The sequence below is a fragment of the Myodes glareolus genome, chromosome 19, assembly GCF_982192425.1.
Source record: "Myodes glareolus chromosome 19, mMyoGla1.1, whole genome shotgun sequence".
Lineage (NCBI taxonomy): Eukaryota > Metazoa > Chordata > Mammalia > Rodentia > Cricetidae > Myodes > Myodes glareolus.
In genome coordinates this window covers 61717081-61731686 of record NC_142044.1, presented here as the reverse complement: position 1 = coordinate 61731686, position 14606 = coordinate 61717081, and the positions used below count along the sequence as shown (strand labels likewise).

Below are 14606 nucleotides of genomic sequence, written 5' to 3'. Positions count from 1 at the left end.
GTTTGAGGCCTACATGAGACCCTAATTTTTGTTTTTGTTTTTAAAGGATCTTATAAATTCTTTTGAAAGAATAATTTGTTAGAGCTGGAAAGATGGCTCAGCAGTTAACCTCTGCTCTTCCAGAGGACCCAGGTTCAATTCCCAGCACCCACATGGTGCTCACAACTGTCTGTAACTCCAGTTCCAGGGGATCTGACAACCTTCATGCAGATACACATGCAGGAAAAACACTAGTGCACATAAAGCTAAAAATAAATCGTGAAAAAAGTGTATTATTTAAAAAAGGATAATTTATTGGTTATACTGCATGGGATAGTGGCAGTCAATAGCTGAAGTACTGTCTGGAGCCTCCATCTAAATTTGTAATACCAAAGCACTCAGGTTTCAAAAAAAAAGTCTTGGGTTCCTTGGATCACAGGGTATGGGAGACAATGTGGGCTGCTTCGATGATGTTGTAGGTGGTTGGAGGCCCTCTGTCACCTGACTGGGCTGACTGGGCTGACTGGGCAGGTGCGGACAGCTGGGGCAGGTTGCTTCTGTGGTTTACTATGAAGAGCGGGTTGAGCTGGCTCAGCACTTCATCGCTCACGGAGATACCATCCAGGTACTGTTTGAGCATCTCCCTCAGCTTCCCGCTGATCTCCAGCAGCTGTACACGTCTGTGCTGCAGACTCAGCACCTCCAGTTTCACCTTATTGTATCTTTTCCAGAAGTTCTCCATCCCTGAGTAGTTCGCCATAACCTGAGCGTGGAGGCAGAGGAAAGAGGAGTGCGGTGGTCCCCTTGAGCAAGTGCTGCCCAGCCCCCACCCTCCCCGTCCTTACCTTGGCCAGTTCCTCTGTGAGGTCTTCTTGGTTCTGTCTCTCCACTTCCTCCTGCTCCATGGGAGTCAGTACTGAGGAATAGAAAGGCAGGACTTTTTCTTCCTCTGTTTCAAATTTCCTACAGATTTCAGCAAGTTTAAGGATCTTTTCACCCTGTTGGGAAGGAAGAGGCGTGTTAGGGAAAACAAGATGGATCCCCTGCTTGAGTCCAGGAGAGCGCGCCAGCAACAGGAAGCCCAACTCTGGCGGAGCCTGCCATGCACCAAGCTCTCCCCCAGCAGTTTACGTCCTCACGCAGCACGGCTCAGTAGCACATCGTTTTCTTTTCAGCCAAGAAAGGCGTTTCCTGGGATGAGAAAACACACATGCAGCAGACACACAAGGGGGATCTTGGGAAGCTGGAAACCCCATCTTTTCTGGAGGCCTGGGGGCTGTGAAGCTTTAAAGAGTCTTCCTTCCCTACTTTAGGCTTGAAGTCAAATAGGAGGGTTGATTGGTCTGCAAATGTGTGAGAGAGATGGGTCCTGATCAGGCCTTGAACTTAGGCCAATCCATCGGCAGGGGGCCTGCAGTGGGAGGCAAAAGCTGCCAGGCTTTTCTCTCAGGAGGTTGAGGAAGAAGTGGCCATCTTGAACATCCACCACCTTTGTTACCTAGTGTGGCTCCTCTTTCCTATGGGGAGTTTGTCCAACTCCTGGTCTCTCGTCACCCCTGTCTCAGAGGTCAGCCTAAATGCTCTTAGGGTGTTTAGGGGTGTTGACCACTGCTCTCAGCTGCTTCAAGCTGACAAAAGGTCAACATTGGGGGGCCAGCCTCAGAGGAAGGTCTATCTAAGGGGCCATAATGAAACTTAACCTATCTATGGTAATGATCCAGAGCACAAGACAGCCATTTGGTGACAGTGTTTATCTTTGGAGCTTGTCATACGACTGAAAAGTAGCATCTTGATGAGTTGGTAGGCCTCAAAAGAAATCTAGAGATTAGGTCCCAAAAGGATACTGTCTTCAGAAGAAATCCAGAGACAAACCTCCCAAAATGATGCAGTCTAGAAATAATATAGTCTGGGGTCCTAATTGGTTCGTTTCCTCTACTAGTTAAAGGATTAAAAGGCAGGAAAAACCCGAGAGACATCAGGTAGTATTACTATGTCCAGGGGCCTCATCTCAGCCCCTGGCACCCATCTTTGGAATGGAGCAGGAACTCCATTTCGAGCCCCCTCCCCTGGGAGTTGCCTAGGTCTGGATTTCACCTCCGGGGGAAAGTCTCCCAAGCAGTGACCCCTCCCCAGGGAGGGTCAGGACCACTCCCACAGGCTACTTAGGCTGCCCCCCAGAGAATGAACATGTGGTCTCCCCTTCTCTCTCTTCCCCTCGCCATGCTTTCCTGGTGCCACCCTGGAGTGCTGCATTAAACATGGACATCTTTTATTCAATCTAATTTGGTCTGATTGGAATTATTCGCGTCGGCAGAGAGGCTCATCTAAGAAATATTCCTAACAGGTAGCAGCAGAGAATCTCAAGCTCGTGGAACCGCAGAGTCACAGACAGAATCAGAAGCTGGAGAGGAAACCTCATACATCAGACACGCAGAGAAAAAGACCCTGTGCAAAGAAAAGTGCGGCTTGACTCGGGAAGCTGAAAAATCCCTGTTCATTTAAAAAAGAGTATCGAGTAAGAAGGAAGGAAGGAAGGAAGGAAGGAAGGAAGAAAGGAAGGAAGGAAGGAAGGAAGGAAGGAAGGAAGGAAGGAAGGAAAGAAGGAAGGAAAGCTAACACAAACATCCACTTAATGAGGAGGGAGGAGGGAGCCCTGCCCCATGTTTCCTGAATCCCTTTTGCCTCCAGCCAGGTTTCTTGGTTTTGTCCCTTTTACCTTCTCCACGACCTTTTTCAGGTCCTTGAGGGTGGCATTACTTTCCAGGGTGAGCTTGACTAAGTTCTCCTGGGACACTCCCCGAGCCTGCATCCTTTGGGCCTTCAGTTTTCGCAGCTGTACGTGGACCAGCTCCTTGTCATTGCGAATGCATTGGTTCTGCCATTCACTTTCACGACTGTGGGCTATGATCTTCCCTTTCAAGATGCCTATGGCCTCCTAGAGGGAGAGCAGGGACAACTGACAAAGGCAGTTCAAGGACAGACTGAGGACTAAGAGCAGAGCGTCATCTTCACCCAACCAGTGAGAGACCCGAAAGAATTTGGGAAGGCAATGGACAGATGGGTGTCTCCAAGTGAGCACTGACCTGCAGCTTCTGGATTTTTTTCATCTGCATTTCAATCTCTTTGGAGCTTTTCTCGTCCTTCACCTTCAGAGTCTCAAAGGCAATCTTCCGGTCCTCCGTGGCATCAGTATAGTTCTTGAGTGCATCCTGGAACCTTCTCCACAGATCCTCCACTATGTTCTCCAGTTGTAGACGAAGAAAGTGCTTCTCTTCTAAATTCTAGGGAATGTGTCCCAAATACCAAATGCTTAGAGCCACCCTCTTAGTGGCCGCTCATGCCTGCCAGCAGCCTTACCCTCGGGAACTGTTAGGAGCGTTTAGTGAATTATATTCAGCGTGTGGGGCATTGTGACCCAGACAGGAAAGCGTGGGGGTGGGCCCAGCTCCATGAGAATGATGCCAATTAGAAACAGAATGAGGAGCCAGGCAGAAGAGACACATCTCTGTGAGTTCAAGGCCAGCCTGGTCTACAGAGCGAGTTCTAGGACAGGCTCCAAAGCTACACAGAAACCCTGTCTTGAAAAGCCAAACCAAACCAAACAAAAACAGAATGAGGCCCAGTATTCCAAATCTCAACTTTTTTTTTTTTCCTTCTGGAGACAGGGTTTCTCTGTGTAGCCCTGGCTGTTCTGGAACTCTGTAGACCAGGTTGGCCTCAAACTTGAGAGAGATCCTCCTCCCTCTGCCTCCAAAGTGCTGGGATTAAAGGCGTGCGCCTTTATACCATTCAGATTTTGTAACTTTTTAAAGTGAAATTGATAGTTTGGATTTTCATGTGAAATTTTTTCAATTTTCACAAGTAGGAAATTATTCAAACTGTAAAGTACACCACTGGCTAAATTAAAAGCAAGGGTTGGGGGATGGAGTTTAGGTAGAATACTTGCCTAGCATTGAGTCAGGCTGGGATGTGATGGTGAGTGCCCATTACCCTACTTGGGAGGTGGAGGCAGGAGGATCACAAGTTTAAGGTAAAAGTGAAGTTCCAGGTCATGCTCCACCACATAGTGAGTTTAAGGTCAGCCTGAGCTAAGGAAGATGCTGTCTCAAGTATAAGTTGATTGATTAAAGTTAAACCAAGAACCCTAAACACAAACTTCCACATGTCAGCTAGATTTGCAAACTCTATGATGGAAAGAATTATGGATCAATTTCTACCGACTCAGACTGTGAGATTCAAGCTGGTCATGTGGCTACTTTGGGCCTTTGTTTTTTTGTCTATACCTCTCAAAAGGGTGAAGTCAGATGATCTCTTACTTTTTTTTTTTTTAAGTGTTGTTGGTCATGGTGGTGATTTTTTTGCTTGTTTTTTGTTTGTTTGTTTATTTTTTCCCCTTAAAATGCATTCTTAAAATCTTCTAGAACATTCCTGCCTCCCAAGCAGTTTTCACAAGATCACAAAGAAGCACGGGGGACCTCAGTGGCAAGAGACTTTTATTGACTGTTGGCTCTGGAGCGCTCGTCTGGCTCTGAGTGCCCTGAGCAGTTTTCATCCCGGCCCGTCTCTCCGGACCCCGTCCCTCCATCCTCTGCCTGTACCTTGTTTTTCAGATCATCCCACATACTCTGGAACTCCAGCTTGCTTTCATACTCGGAATCTACATAGTTCTGCTCCATGGCCATGAAGACATCCTGGAGGTAGCGGATTTCTTTCTCGTGCTGGTCAGTGATTGTCTTCCTACAGGAGACATGATGATATAGCATGAGGACCAAACATAACAAAGAATCCATAACTATGAATGGGCAGGGGTGGTGGCACACTCCTTTAGTCCTAGCCCTTGGGAGGCAGAGGTGGGCAGATCCCTGAGCGTCAGAGGGCAGCCTGGTCTACAGAATGTGTTCCAAGCCAGCCAGGGCTACGTGGTGAGGCTCTGTCTTAAAATACAAAAAAAAACTATAGATGGGACAAACTTGGAGGCACCTGGCGTGGAGGGAGGGACAGTTTTAGTGTGTGTTTTCTTTTACTCTTGTTTTTTCAGAAAGAATAAGAATATTTTGATTTTTGAGTAGATAATACCTTTATATGAAACACAACCAAAAATCTACATAAGTTCACAGTGGAATCTCTCTCCTATCCTTATCTAGATGGGTAGAATTCTGATAGTTGAAATTAGGAGGCACAGACAGGTACCGACAGGGGTCAAGGAAAGCTAAGACTGTAAGATTACACCCAAGTTCATTTACGAGGAACTCAAGACCCTCTCTGCCTGGGATTAGATTAGGGAGGAGGCTCCGAGGTACTAGGGATCCAGTCTCTGGACTCTCTGGCCCCTTACCTTTCCGTCTCAAACTCTTTCGTCAGGACATCTAGCTCCATGTTGTAACTTTCCTCCAGGAGGCTGAGTCGGCGTCGTTGCAGGGTCAAGAGCTGGTCGATATTGTGTAAGTGGCTGCGCAGAGCGTGGGCGTATTGTTCCTCTGCTTCAGTCAAGTCCTTCGCCAGAGACTAGAGGAGGAAGAGAATTACTGTTCTGGCCAAGTGGCATCCCTGAGAAAATACAAATGGATTCGAGGGACTGGGAAGATGGATCAGTTGGGTCCTCAGCACCCACAAAAGAAGTCTGGTGTGGTGGCACTCCTGTAACCCTGGGTTTAGAGAAGGTTAGAGTAGAGTTAGGAGGTCTCACTGACCAGTCAGCCTACCCAATTTGATAAATGAGCTCCAATCTCAAAATATAAGGTGGAGAGCATGCAAGGAAGACGCTTAATGTCAACCTCTGACCTACACACACACACATGCATGCACGTACACACTCGCACATGCACACACACATGCACACACACACATGCATGCACACACACACGCACATGCACACATACACGCATGCACACACACGCACATGCACGCACACACACACATGCACGTACACATGTACACTTAGCTGTCTGGTGAGGTGGATGGCACAGTGACATTTTCCTCTTATTTCCTAATGATTTTAGGAAAGCGGGTGCTCCCATTCGGTCTTTAAAGGGATTAATTTGTTATTTGTGTGCATGCGTGTACGCCTTTCTAAGTTTATGTTTTGTGTACTGCAGGTGTTCCAGGAGACCAGAGGCTTCAGATTTCCTGGAGTGAGAGCTACAAGCAGTTGTGAGTTGCCTAGTGTGAGCACTAGAACTCGAACCCAGGTCCTCTCTGGAGAGATGTAAGAGCCATCTCTCCAGCCCTTTCCACTTAGTCCTGACACAAACCAAGAGTGACCTCTAGAAGTGTAGGAACCAGTCCTAGTGGTATGTGCCTTCATTCCTACCACTCAGGAGAGAGACAGGAGGAGATCTGGGAAATCAAGGATAGCATGTTCTCCACTAGGATTTCTAGGCCAATCAGGGCTACATCGTAAGATCATGTCTGGGAGCACTGGCTGCTTCCCCAGGAGACTAGGGTTTGAATCCCAGCACCTACGTGGAATCTCACAACTGTAATTCCAGTTCCAGGCGATCTGATGCCCTTTTCATGGCCATTGCATGTATATGGTGCACTTAACCTATATGTAGACACAGAGATAAAATGAAAATAATTTTTTAATCTAAAGAAGTGTAAAGTGAGCCAATGTCTTGTGGTTCACAAACATTAACACTGATGGAGCCACCATTAAAAAGAAAGTCAGGTAGGGCTGGAGAGATGGCTCAGCAGTTAAGAGCACGGGGGTCGGTGGGTGGGACTCTTCCAGAGGTCCTGAGTTCAATTCCCAGCAACTATATGGTAGCTAACAGTCATCTATAATGAGAGCTGGTGCCCTCTTCTGGCCTATAGGCATACATGCAGGCAGAAAATTGTATACATAATAAGTAAATCTTAAAAAAGAAAAAAAAAAAGCCAGGTACCCTTGGAGAACTGGATGTTTGAGGGCAGAAACTAACTTGAATCTAGTTTTGTTAGGAAAAAAATCCTAAAACGGGCCACTCCGCCGGTGCAAAGAAATTCAATTAGGTTCGATCAAACCGAATTAAAATGCCCATTGTTTTATTAAATACGGTGCTCTCGGTGCACAGCAGGGAGACATGAAAGCGAGGAGCACATACAAACCCGGAACCACGTGTTCCTCCTCTGGGAGCTTACTTAAATACCTTGGGGGGAGGGGTCAGGACCTAGCAAGCTGGGATTTGGAGTCCAGACCAAAGCAACTCCCAGGCCAGTGGGCTGGGATGGATGCCAGGGACTGGGGCTACGCTCCCCACTAAACAAGTTTATCTTTTTTTTTCTTAGATTTATTTATTATGTATACTGTGTTCTGCCTGCGCGTCCTCTACAGGCCAGAAGAGGGCACCAGATCTCATTCCAGATGGTTGTGAACTGAACTCAGGACCTCTGGAAGAGCAGCCAGTGCTCTTAACCTCCAGCCCTAGTTTATCTTCTTACACAAATTAGTCAGGGTGATGCACACCCATAATACCAGGGCACCGATGCAGGAGCACTGCAAATTCCCTAGGCTATGGTAATGGGTTTGAAGCCAGCTTGGGTACTTAACAAGACGTGTGCGTGCGTGTGTGTGATGTGTACGTATAGATAATATATGTATATATACATACTTCCATATACACCCACCCACCCACCCACACACACACACACACACAAAATACTGAGACAGTATCTTACAAAGTAGCTCTAATTGGCCTAGAACTAATTATGTAAACCAAATTGACCTCCAACTCACAGGGATCTGCTTGCCTCTGCCTCCCTAGTGCCAGGATTAAAAGTGTGTACTACCACACACAGCAAAATTATTGTATAGGGTTGGGGATGTATCTCAGTGGTGGAATGTTTGCCTACCATAGACAGGGCTAGATTTTGATCCCCAGTAATACAAGCACAAAACAAAAAGCAAGGAAGCTATCAAAGACCAATCAAGCGAGGACAGAGTGATTCAGGGGCCAACAGGAACTGGCTTCTTATGGCATAGTATATGACAAAGACAAGTCCACTCCCATCCTACAATTTTCTGCAATGGGACTTTGTCAATTCCTCCACCAAGGATGAAATCTCATTTGCATAGCGACACATGCCTACAATGCCAGCATTTGGGAGGAAGGGAGATTGGGAGTTGGAAGCTAGAGAGACGGTTTAGAGGTTGAGAGCACTTGCTCCTCTTCATGAAGACCGGAGTTCAGTTTCCAGCATATAAGTCAGGTGGATCACCACTCTGTAAGTCTAACTCCAAGGGTTATGGCACCCTCTTCTGGCCTCTGTGGGCACCTGCACACACATGCACACCCCCCAACATACAAGACACATACACATAATTTAAAAATAATAAAATATTTTTTAAAGGTCATGAGCTTGAAGTCAGCAGACTCCTTTCAAGAGGAAAGCCAGAAAGAAAAAGGAAGACAGGAGAGCGGGAAGAGGGAGCACAGAAGAAAAGCGTTCTCTTTCCATCTCCTTGAATTTGAGTAACCTTATGACTATTGGGATCAACAGAAGAGGTGAAAACGGCACTTGGAACTGTGCCGGTTCCAACACAGCCCTCACTCTGGCCTGGTAGTTTCTACTTCCTGCCTCCTGGAATGCCTATTCTTGGGAATTCTTCCTCCAGGAACCGAGTTGGCGAGCTGCGAGAAACCCAAAGCATATGGAGAAGTCATGTGACTTCCAGTCAACAGCTTAGCTGAGCTGACAGCTGATCAATCCACGCTAGTCCATGCAGGCCGACCAGGCGACTGTAGTGGGAACTGGCACACGGACAACCCCCGTGGGGCTGAGGTTGTGTTGTGTGGCTTTCCTGGAAAACGGGGACAAATATCCATTGTCCCCAGAAGAGAGAGACAGACTAACGATTTTGACAGAGTCTACCTTGGTGAACCAGTTAGTTTATTGGGGTTAGTGATAGTTAACAAAAGCTGCATCCTTGAGTTCCACAGTTTAGCTGGTCTGAGGGTCTCTCCTTCTCTCTATCTAGCAGTCAGTTTTGCTTATACTTGGAGAAAAGCCTTGTGAAACCTTTTTTTTTTTTTTTTTTTTTTTTTTTTTTTTTTTTTTTTTTTGAGACAGGGTTTCTCTGTGTAGCCCTGGCTGTCCTGGAACTCACTCTGTAGACCGCGCTGGCCTCGAACTCACATAGATGCCCCTTTCTCTGCTTCCTGAGGGCTTGGATTAAAGGCATGTGCCACCAATACCTGGCTAATACTTGGGAGGCTGAGGCAGGAATAATGCCATGAATCTCAGTCTGTATTCAAAAAGAAAAACGAAGAGTGGGTTAATGACAAAGTTCGTGCCAAGCAAGCACAAAGCCCCAAGTTGGGAACCTGACCCAGAACCCACATAAAGACCCAGGCCTGGTGGTACACCTATAATCCCAGTGCTTGGGACTGGGGGTTCTGATCACCACTCATTCAATGGGGATACCTGAAGCTCACTGGCCATCCAGCCAAGCTCAATCGATGAGCTTCAGGTTCAGTGAGAGACTGTCTCAAAAAAGAAAATGGTGGTTTTGGCAGCATACATGCCAGAATTGGAAGATAGTACAGCAAAGAGTAACATGACCCTGAGCAAGAGTGTCCTGCAAATTCGTGAAGTGTTTTTAATTTGTTTGTTTGTTTTTGTTTGTTTGAGACAAGGTCTCACTACGGTGCAGCCCTGTCTGGCACAGAACCTGCTAGACCAGATTGATGCTTCAGCCTCTGCATGCGATTTTTTAAAAACAATTTTTTTTAGATTTATTTTATTTCATGAGTGTTGTCTGCATGTATGTGTGTATACCATATGTGTGCCTGGTGCCCTTAGAGGTCAGAAAAGGGCATCAAGTCTCCTGGAGTCACAGATGGCAGTGGAAACCTACATGGATGCTGGAAATAGAACCTGGTTCCTCTACAAGAACAAGTGCTCTGCTCCTAACTGCTGCTTCACTGCTCCGGCTCAAGTGTACCACATTCTAAAAGCAAACAAAGGGGTGGACCGTAGTTAAGGAAAGACATGGGTAGCAACCTCTGCCATGCATATACGTATGTGAACATATAACACACACACCAAGTCCAAAACCTTCCAAGGCTGGATATGTGACTTAATGGTTAAGTACTTATCAAGCACATTAAAAAGCCTTAGATTTGCTCCCTAGCACTGAAAACAAAACAAAACAAAACAAAAAACCAAACAAGCCTGGGACTGGAGAGATGGCTCAGAGGTTAAGAGCACTGGCTGCTCTTCCAGAGTTCAATTCCCAGCACCCACATCACATGGTAGCTCACAAGTGTCTATAACTCCAGTTCCAGGGGATCCGACACCCTCACACAGACAAACATTCTGACAAAACACCAATGCACATAAAATAGAAATAAATAAATCAGTTTAAAGAGAGCAAGAAAAAAGCCGTAGCAAAGTTGTAACCTCTAGTGTGAAGCTGCCGGGATCTGCTGAATCCCCACCCGTGCAAGATAGGCAGAGGAAAGGTGTGGTCTTCTCGCTGAAAGACACTGACTTGGTAGTGGATATTTGCTGTTACTGTGGAGTTTTGTTTGAGAAGAAAAGCCTAAAGAGGAATTGGCAAGCTGGTATAGTGGTATATTGTTTGTGTTTTAATAAATAAAGCTTGCTTGAAGATCACAGAGCAAAGCAGCTGTACAAACTAGGAAGTAGTAACTGACTCCTTTAATCCCAGAGGCAGGTGGATCTTTGCTAGTTTAAGGCCACCCTGGGCTACACAAGATTGGATCTGTCTAAAATAGAAACAGAGCTCACACAAAGGTGATCCCAGCACTAGGGAGGTGGAGACTAGGGATGTGGCTGGGCAGCGAGAGGAATATAAACAGGAAGAGACAGGAACTCTGTGGAGTCTTCAGGATTCTCACCCATTTTCTGTCTGAGGTGGAGGTAAGAGCCAGTGGCTGGTTGCTTTGCTTTTCTGATCTTAAGGTTGAACCCCAGTATCTGTCTCTGGGTTTTTATTATTTGTACTATAAACAGATAAAAGGTGTATTTAAAAAAGATAAACAGTGTAATGGCGAATGTCTTTAATCCCAGAACTCAGAGGCAGAGGCTGGTGGATCTCTCTGGGTTTGGGGCTAGCCTGGTCTACATAGTGAGTTCCAGGCCAGTAAGGACCCTGTCTTTAAAAAGAAAAATGAAAAATAAACAAAAAGGGGCTGTAGCTTTCTCCCCTTTGGTGCTACCTTCAAGGAAGCTGCCACTTCCTGGGCGGATCTTGGTTCCCCTCCGATATTTAGTGAGATGGTTAAAAAAAAAGAAAGAGAAAGAGAAAGGAGGGCCATAGCTGGGTGGTAGTGGCATGAGCCTTTAACCCCAGACTCAAGAAGCAGAGGTAGATAGATTTCTGTGAGTTTGAAGCCAGTCTGGTCCACAAAGTAAGTTCCAGGATAGCCAGGGCTACACAGAGAAACCCCATCTCGAAAAATGGGAGTTGGGCGGGGGGGGTGATCAAGAAATTCCTTCAACGAAAGTCAGAACTAAGAAGAAATGTAGAGGCATCAATAGGTTGCAGAGAAGCTTTGAGGGCCAGATTCTTCTGCCCAGCATTGGTCATGAGAGCAGCAAAGAAACCAAGCACAGGCTGCGCAGGGGCTCTGTATGCTCCTGGTCCAGCACCAGTGCTGTGTTAGACATGCTGCCATGCCTAACACATCTCACTGTGCTGAGACCACCCATGCTTCCCCCAAGAATCCCAAAGCTGTGGTGGAAAGGGCAGCATGGTGGCCTTCTGCGTCACCAATCCCAAAGCCAGGCTGCACAGAGAAGAAAGTGAAGAGATGGCTCAGGCACACATTTCATTTGTGCTTAAGTGGAACCGCAAGAACTTAAAAGGCGGGAGGTGGGGACACACAAGACCAAGGAGACAGCTATGCCCATATACGGGTGGACTGAGAAGACTCCACAAAGGTCCCCCTGACCTTCATGGCATGCACACGCACACACGGGCTTTTTTAAAAAAAGTATATCAGAATCCTTCAAAGGATGAGAGCATTCGAGAATTTCTTAAGAGCGTAAGGGATGGGCCCAGTTGATGGCACCTGTCAATAATTCCAGTACCTGGGAAGGCCGAAATAGAGCTGCTAATTTACACAGCCAGCCTGGGCTGTACGAGTCTGTGTCTATCTCCCTCCTACCTCCAAAAGATCATTAAGATGGCCAATTGATTGGTTTGGAAATCCAGAATTACTCTCGCCTTCAGAGGGCTTCCCAGCCTTATCTAGGGACACTGAAGTTGAATCACGGAGGCCAAATTGCTTGAATGAAACGGTGAAACAAGAGTCAAAAAGACCTCTATCTTTCCAGGTGCAGCGGCGCACACCTTCAACCCCAGCACTTGGGAGACAGAGGCAGATGGATCTCTGTGAGTTCGAGGCCAGCCAGACCTACAGAGTGAGACCCTTCACAAAAACAAAATATCCACCCTCTAATACTAGCCCTCTGACTGGTCGGCCCCACTCTTCTGGAACTGATAGAAAGACCAAGAGTAAGTTTTGTTTGCTGGTTCGCTACTTTAAAACTCCGCAGTACTTGTTTGGGGCAGCAAATGGCCAAAGAGAGCAGTTAGTTCTTCTCAGGAAGGCAGGGATAGTGACAGTTCAGCATTTTCTCATTCCACTGACAACGATTAGAACCAGTACGGTGGATTTGTCGGAGCCTGTGCCGGGTGAAGGTTTAAGGGCCAGTCAGGTAGGTCTGGCTGTACACACCTGCGGTGCCAGCAGCTGGGACGTGGAAGCAGGAGGGTGAGCAGTTCAGGTCATCTCCAGTTACATCAGGAGACCAGTATAGGGATACATGACCTTGTCTCAAAATAAATAAATGAATGAATCCACTAGGCCCATTCTACTGAGAAAGGTCGAGGCCAGCGCCGAGCGATCTGAGGGAGCCGTACCTTGATGACACTGTCCTTGCAGTCCACCACGCGTTCAAAGGTTTGGCTGAGGATCTCGATGTCCTTGTGAAGTTCCCTGGTCTTGACTTCCCTTAGGACAGTTCTCCACTGGGTGTTGATCTTGTTAAGATTCAGAGCGCTGTTGTGTTCTTCCTTGGCCAGCTTGTCCTGTGTGAGGGATAAACACACCCATTTCAGCCAAGGATACCACCCTGAAAAACACCAGCCCTCGAGCATTCTGAAGGGCCAAAGCTCTTGGCAACCAACACCCAGGGCTTGGATTTGTGTTTTTCGATGAGTTTCCTTCAAGGTGAGACGTCAAAGCAGACTTTCTAATGACCCCACTCCAGACAGAACATCAGAATTTTCTTTCTTTTTTTAATAAATTTAGTTTATTTTATGTGGATTGGTGTGAAGGTATCAGATCCCCAGAAACTGGAGTTACAGACAGTTGTTAGCTGTCACGTGGGTGCTGGGAATTGAATTCGGGTCCTCTGGAAGAACAGCCAGTGCTCTTAACCGCTGAGCCATCTCTCCAGCCCCCAGAATTTTCAAGACACTGAATTTGGACACTTGACAGCGCCTACTGTCCTAATTCCAGAGCCCAGTTGGTACTTCCAACTCTATGCCCCCTCTCCATGCTTCACAGAGAACTCCCTAGGCCAAAAACAATGTAGCCAAGGATTTTGGAGGAGGCACGGGCGGGATGGCAATGAGTCAGTCACAGTGACGCGACCCGGGCAACGGTGTCAGGGCATGGGCGGGGTGGGTTTGGGCAAGACACAGTGAAGACAAGCATCACCTTCAAGAACTGTGTGAGAAGTCTCTCTTTCTTCTTGGCCGCCTCCTCCTCTGCTAGCAACTTCTGCTGAAATAGAAGCAGCTGATCCTCATCGGACAAGGGTATCTTTGCTTTTTTTCCTTTTTTAGGCATGGCTGGGCGGCGGACTGGGTTCAGGCAAGGAGCCTCGGCCTGTCGCCACGGCCTACTTGTGAGAAATTAGAAAGCAAACGCTCCCATAGACAGGGACCTTCTGGAACTAAGGTAATGGATCCTTAGACCTCAGTCCTCCGCCAAGAGAGCTGGGCCGTCAACAGCCGGCTCAAGAGTCGAACGACGCATCTTGTCTCCTAGCAACAAGGACCTTTGCAAAGACCGCTGCCGGTGTGAGAAATTGGAAGGTGAGCCCTATTTCGAAGCGCCCCCTGCACTCTGGAGGACCGCAGTCAGTTCTTGTGGCGAGAGCCTTTTTATCATAAAAACTGTCTTTTAAAAAAAGCCTTCAAATTTTTTTTTCTATTTTACTGTTGTGTGTTTTGTCTGTATATATGTCTGCACACATGGACATGCCTGTTGCTTGCAGAGATCAGAGGAGGATGTTGGAGTCAGTGGAACAGGTCAAGACCACTTACACACATTCTCATAATCTTTTTTGAGGGTGGGTGTACCAGACTTCTTTTGGGCCACCAACCAGCTCCCAAATCCTAACACAAGACTCTTATAATTAATTTTAAATGTTTGGCTTAGCTTAGGTTTGTTTCCGGATAGTTCTTTTAACTTAACCTGTTTCTCTTTATCTACCTTTTGCCTCAGGGCTTTTTACTCTTCTTTATTCTATGTGACTTTCTTTTCTGCTTACTTTGTGGCTGGGTGGCTGACCCCTGGTGTCTCCCTCTCTTGTTCTTCACTTTTCCTCCTATTTATTCTCTCTCCCTGCCAGCCCTGCCTATCCTTTCTCCTGCCTAGATATTGGCT

General features: G+C 46.9%; 1 protein-coding gene across 1 annotated transcript; it reads right to left on the bottom strand.

The window, feature by feature from the left end:
* Positions 1-270: 270 nt before the first annotated feature.
* Positions 271-13982, bottom strand: Drc2 (dynein regulatory complex subunit 2). Its single transcript, XM_048444675.3, has 8 exons — positions 13653-13982; positions 12851-13018; positions 5315-5484; positions 4578-4716; positions 3063-3260; positions 2696-2914; positions 825-977; positions 271-742 (listed from the first exon to the last, which is right to left on the bottom strand). Exons 1-8 carry the CDS (start codon positions 13782-13784, stop codon positions 413-415), a joined length of 1509 nt encoding a protein of 502 aa, XP_048300632.2. The 5' UTR covers positions 13785-13982; the 3' UTR covers positions 271-412.
* Between the last annotated feature and the right edge of the window lie 624 nt (positions 13983-14606).

Excerpts from the sequence above, each read along its gene's own strand:
- Drc2 (XM_048444675.3), bottom strand. The coding sequence starts at position 13,784 with ATGCCTAAAAAAGGAAAAAAAGCAAAGATACCCTTGTCCGATGAGGAT. Across the intron at positions 2,915-3,062 it reads AAAAAATCCAGAAGCTGCAG|GAGGCCATAGGCATCTTGAA; the intron begins GTCAGTGCTCAC and ends CTCTCCCTCTAG. Across the intron at positions 978-2,695 it reads TGAAAAAGGTCGTGGAGAAG|GGTGAAAAGATCCTTAAACT; the intron begins GTAAAAGGGACA and ends CCTTCCCAACAG.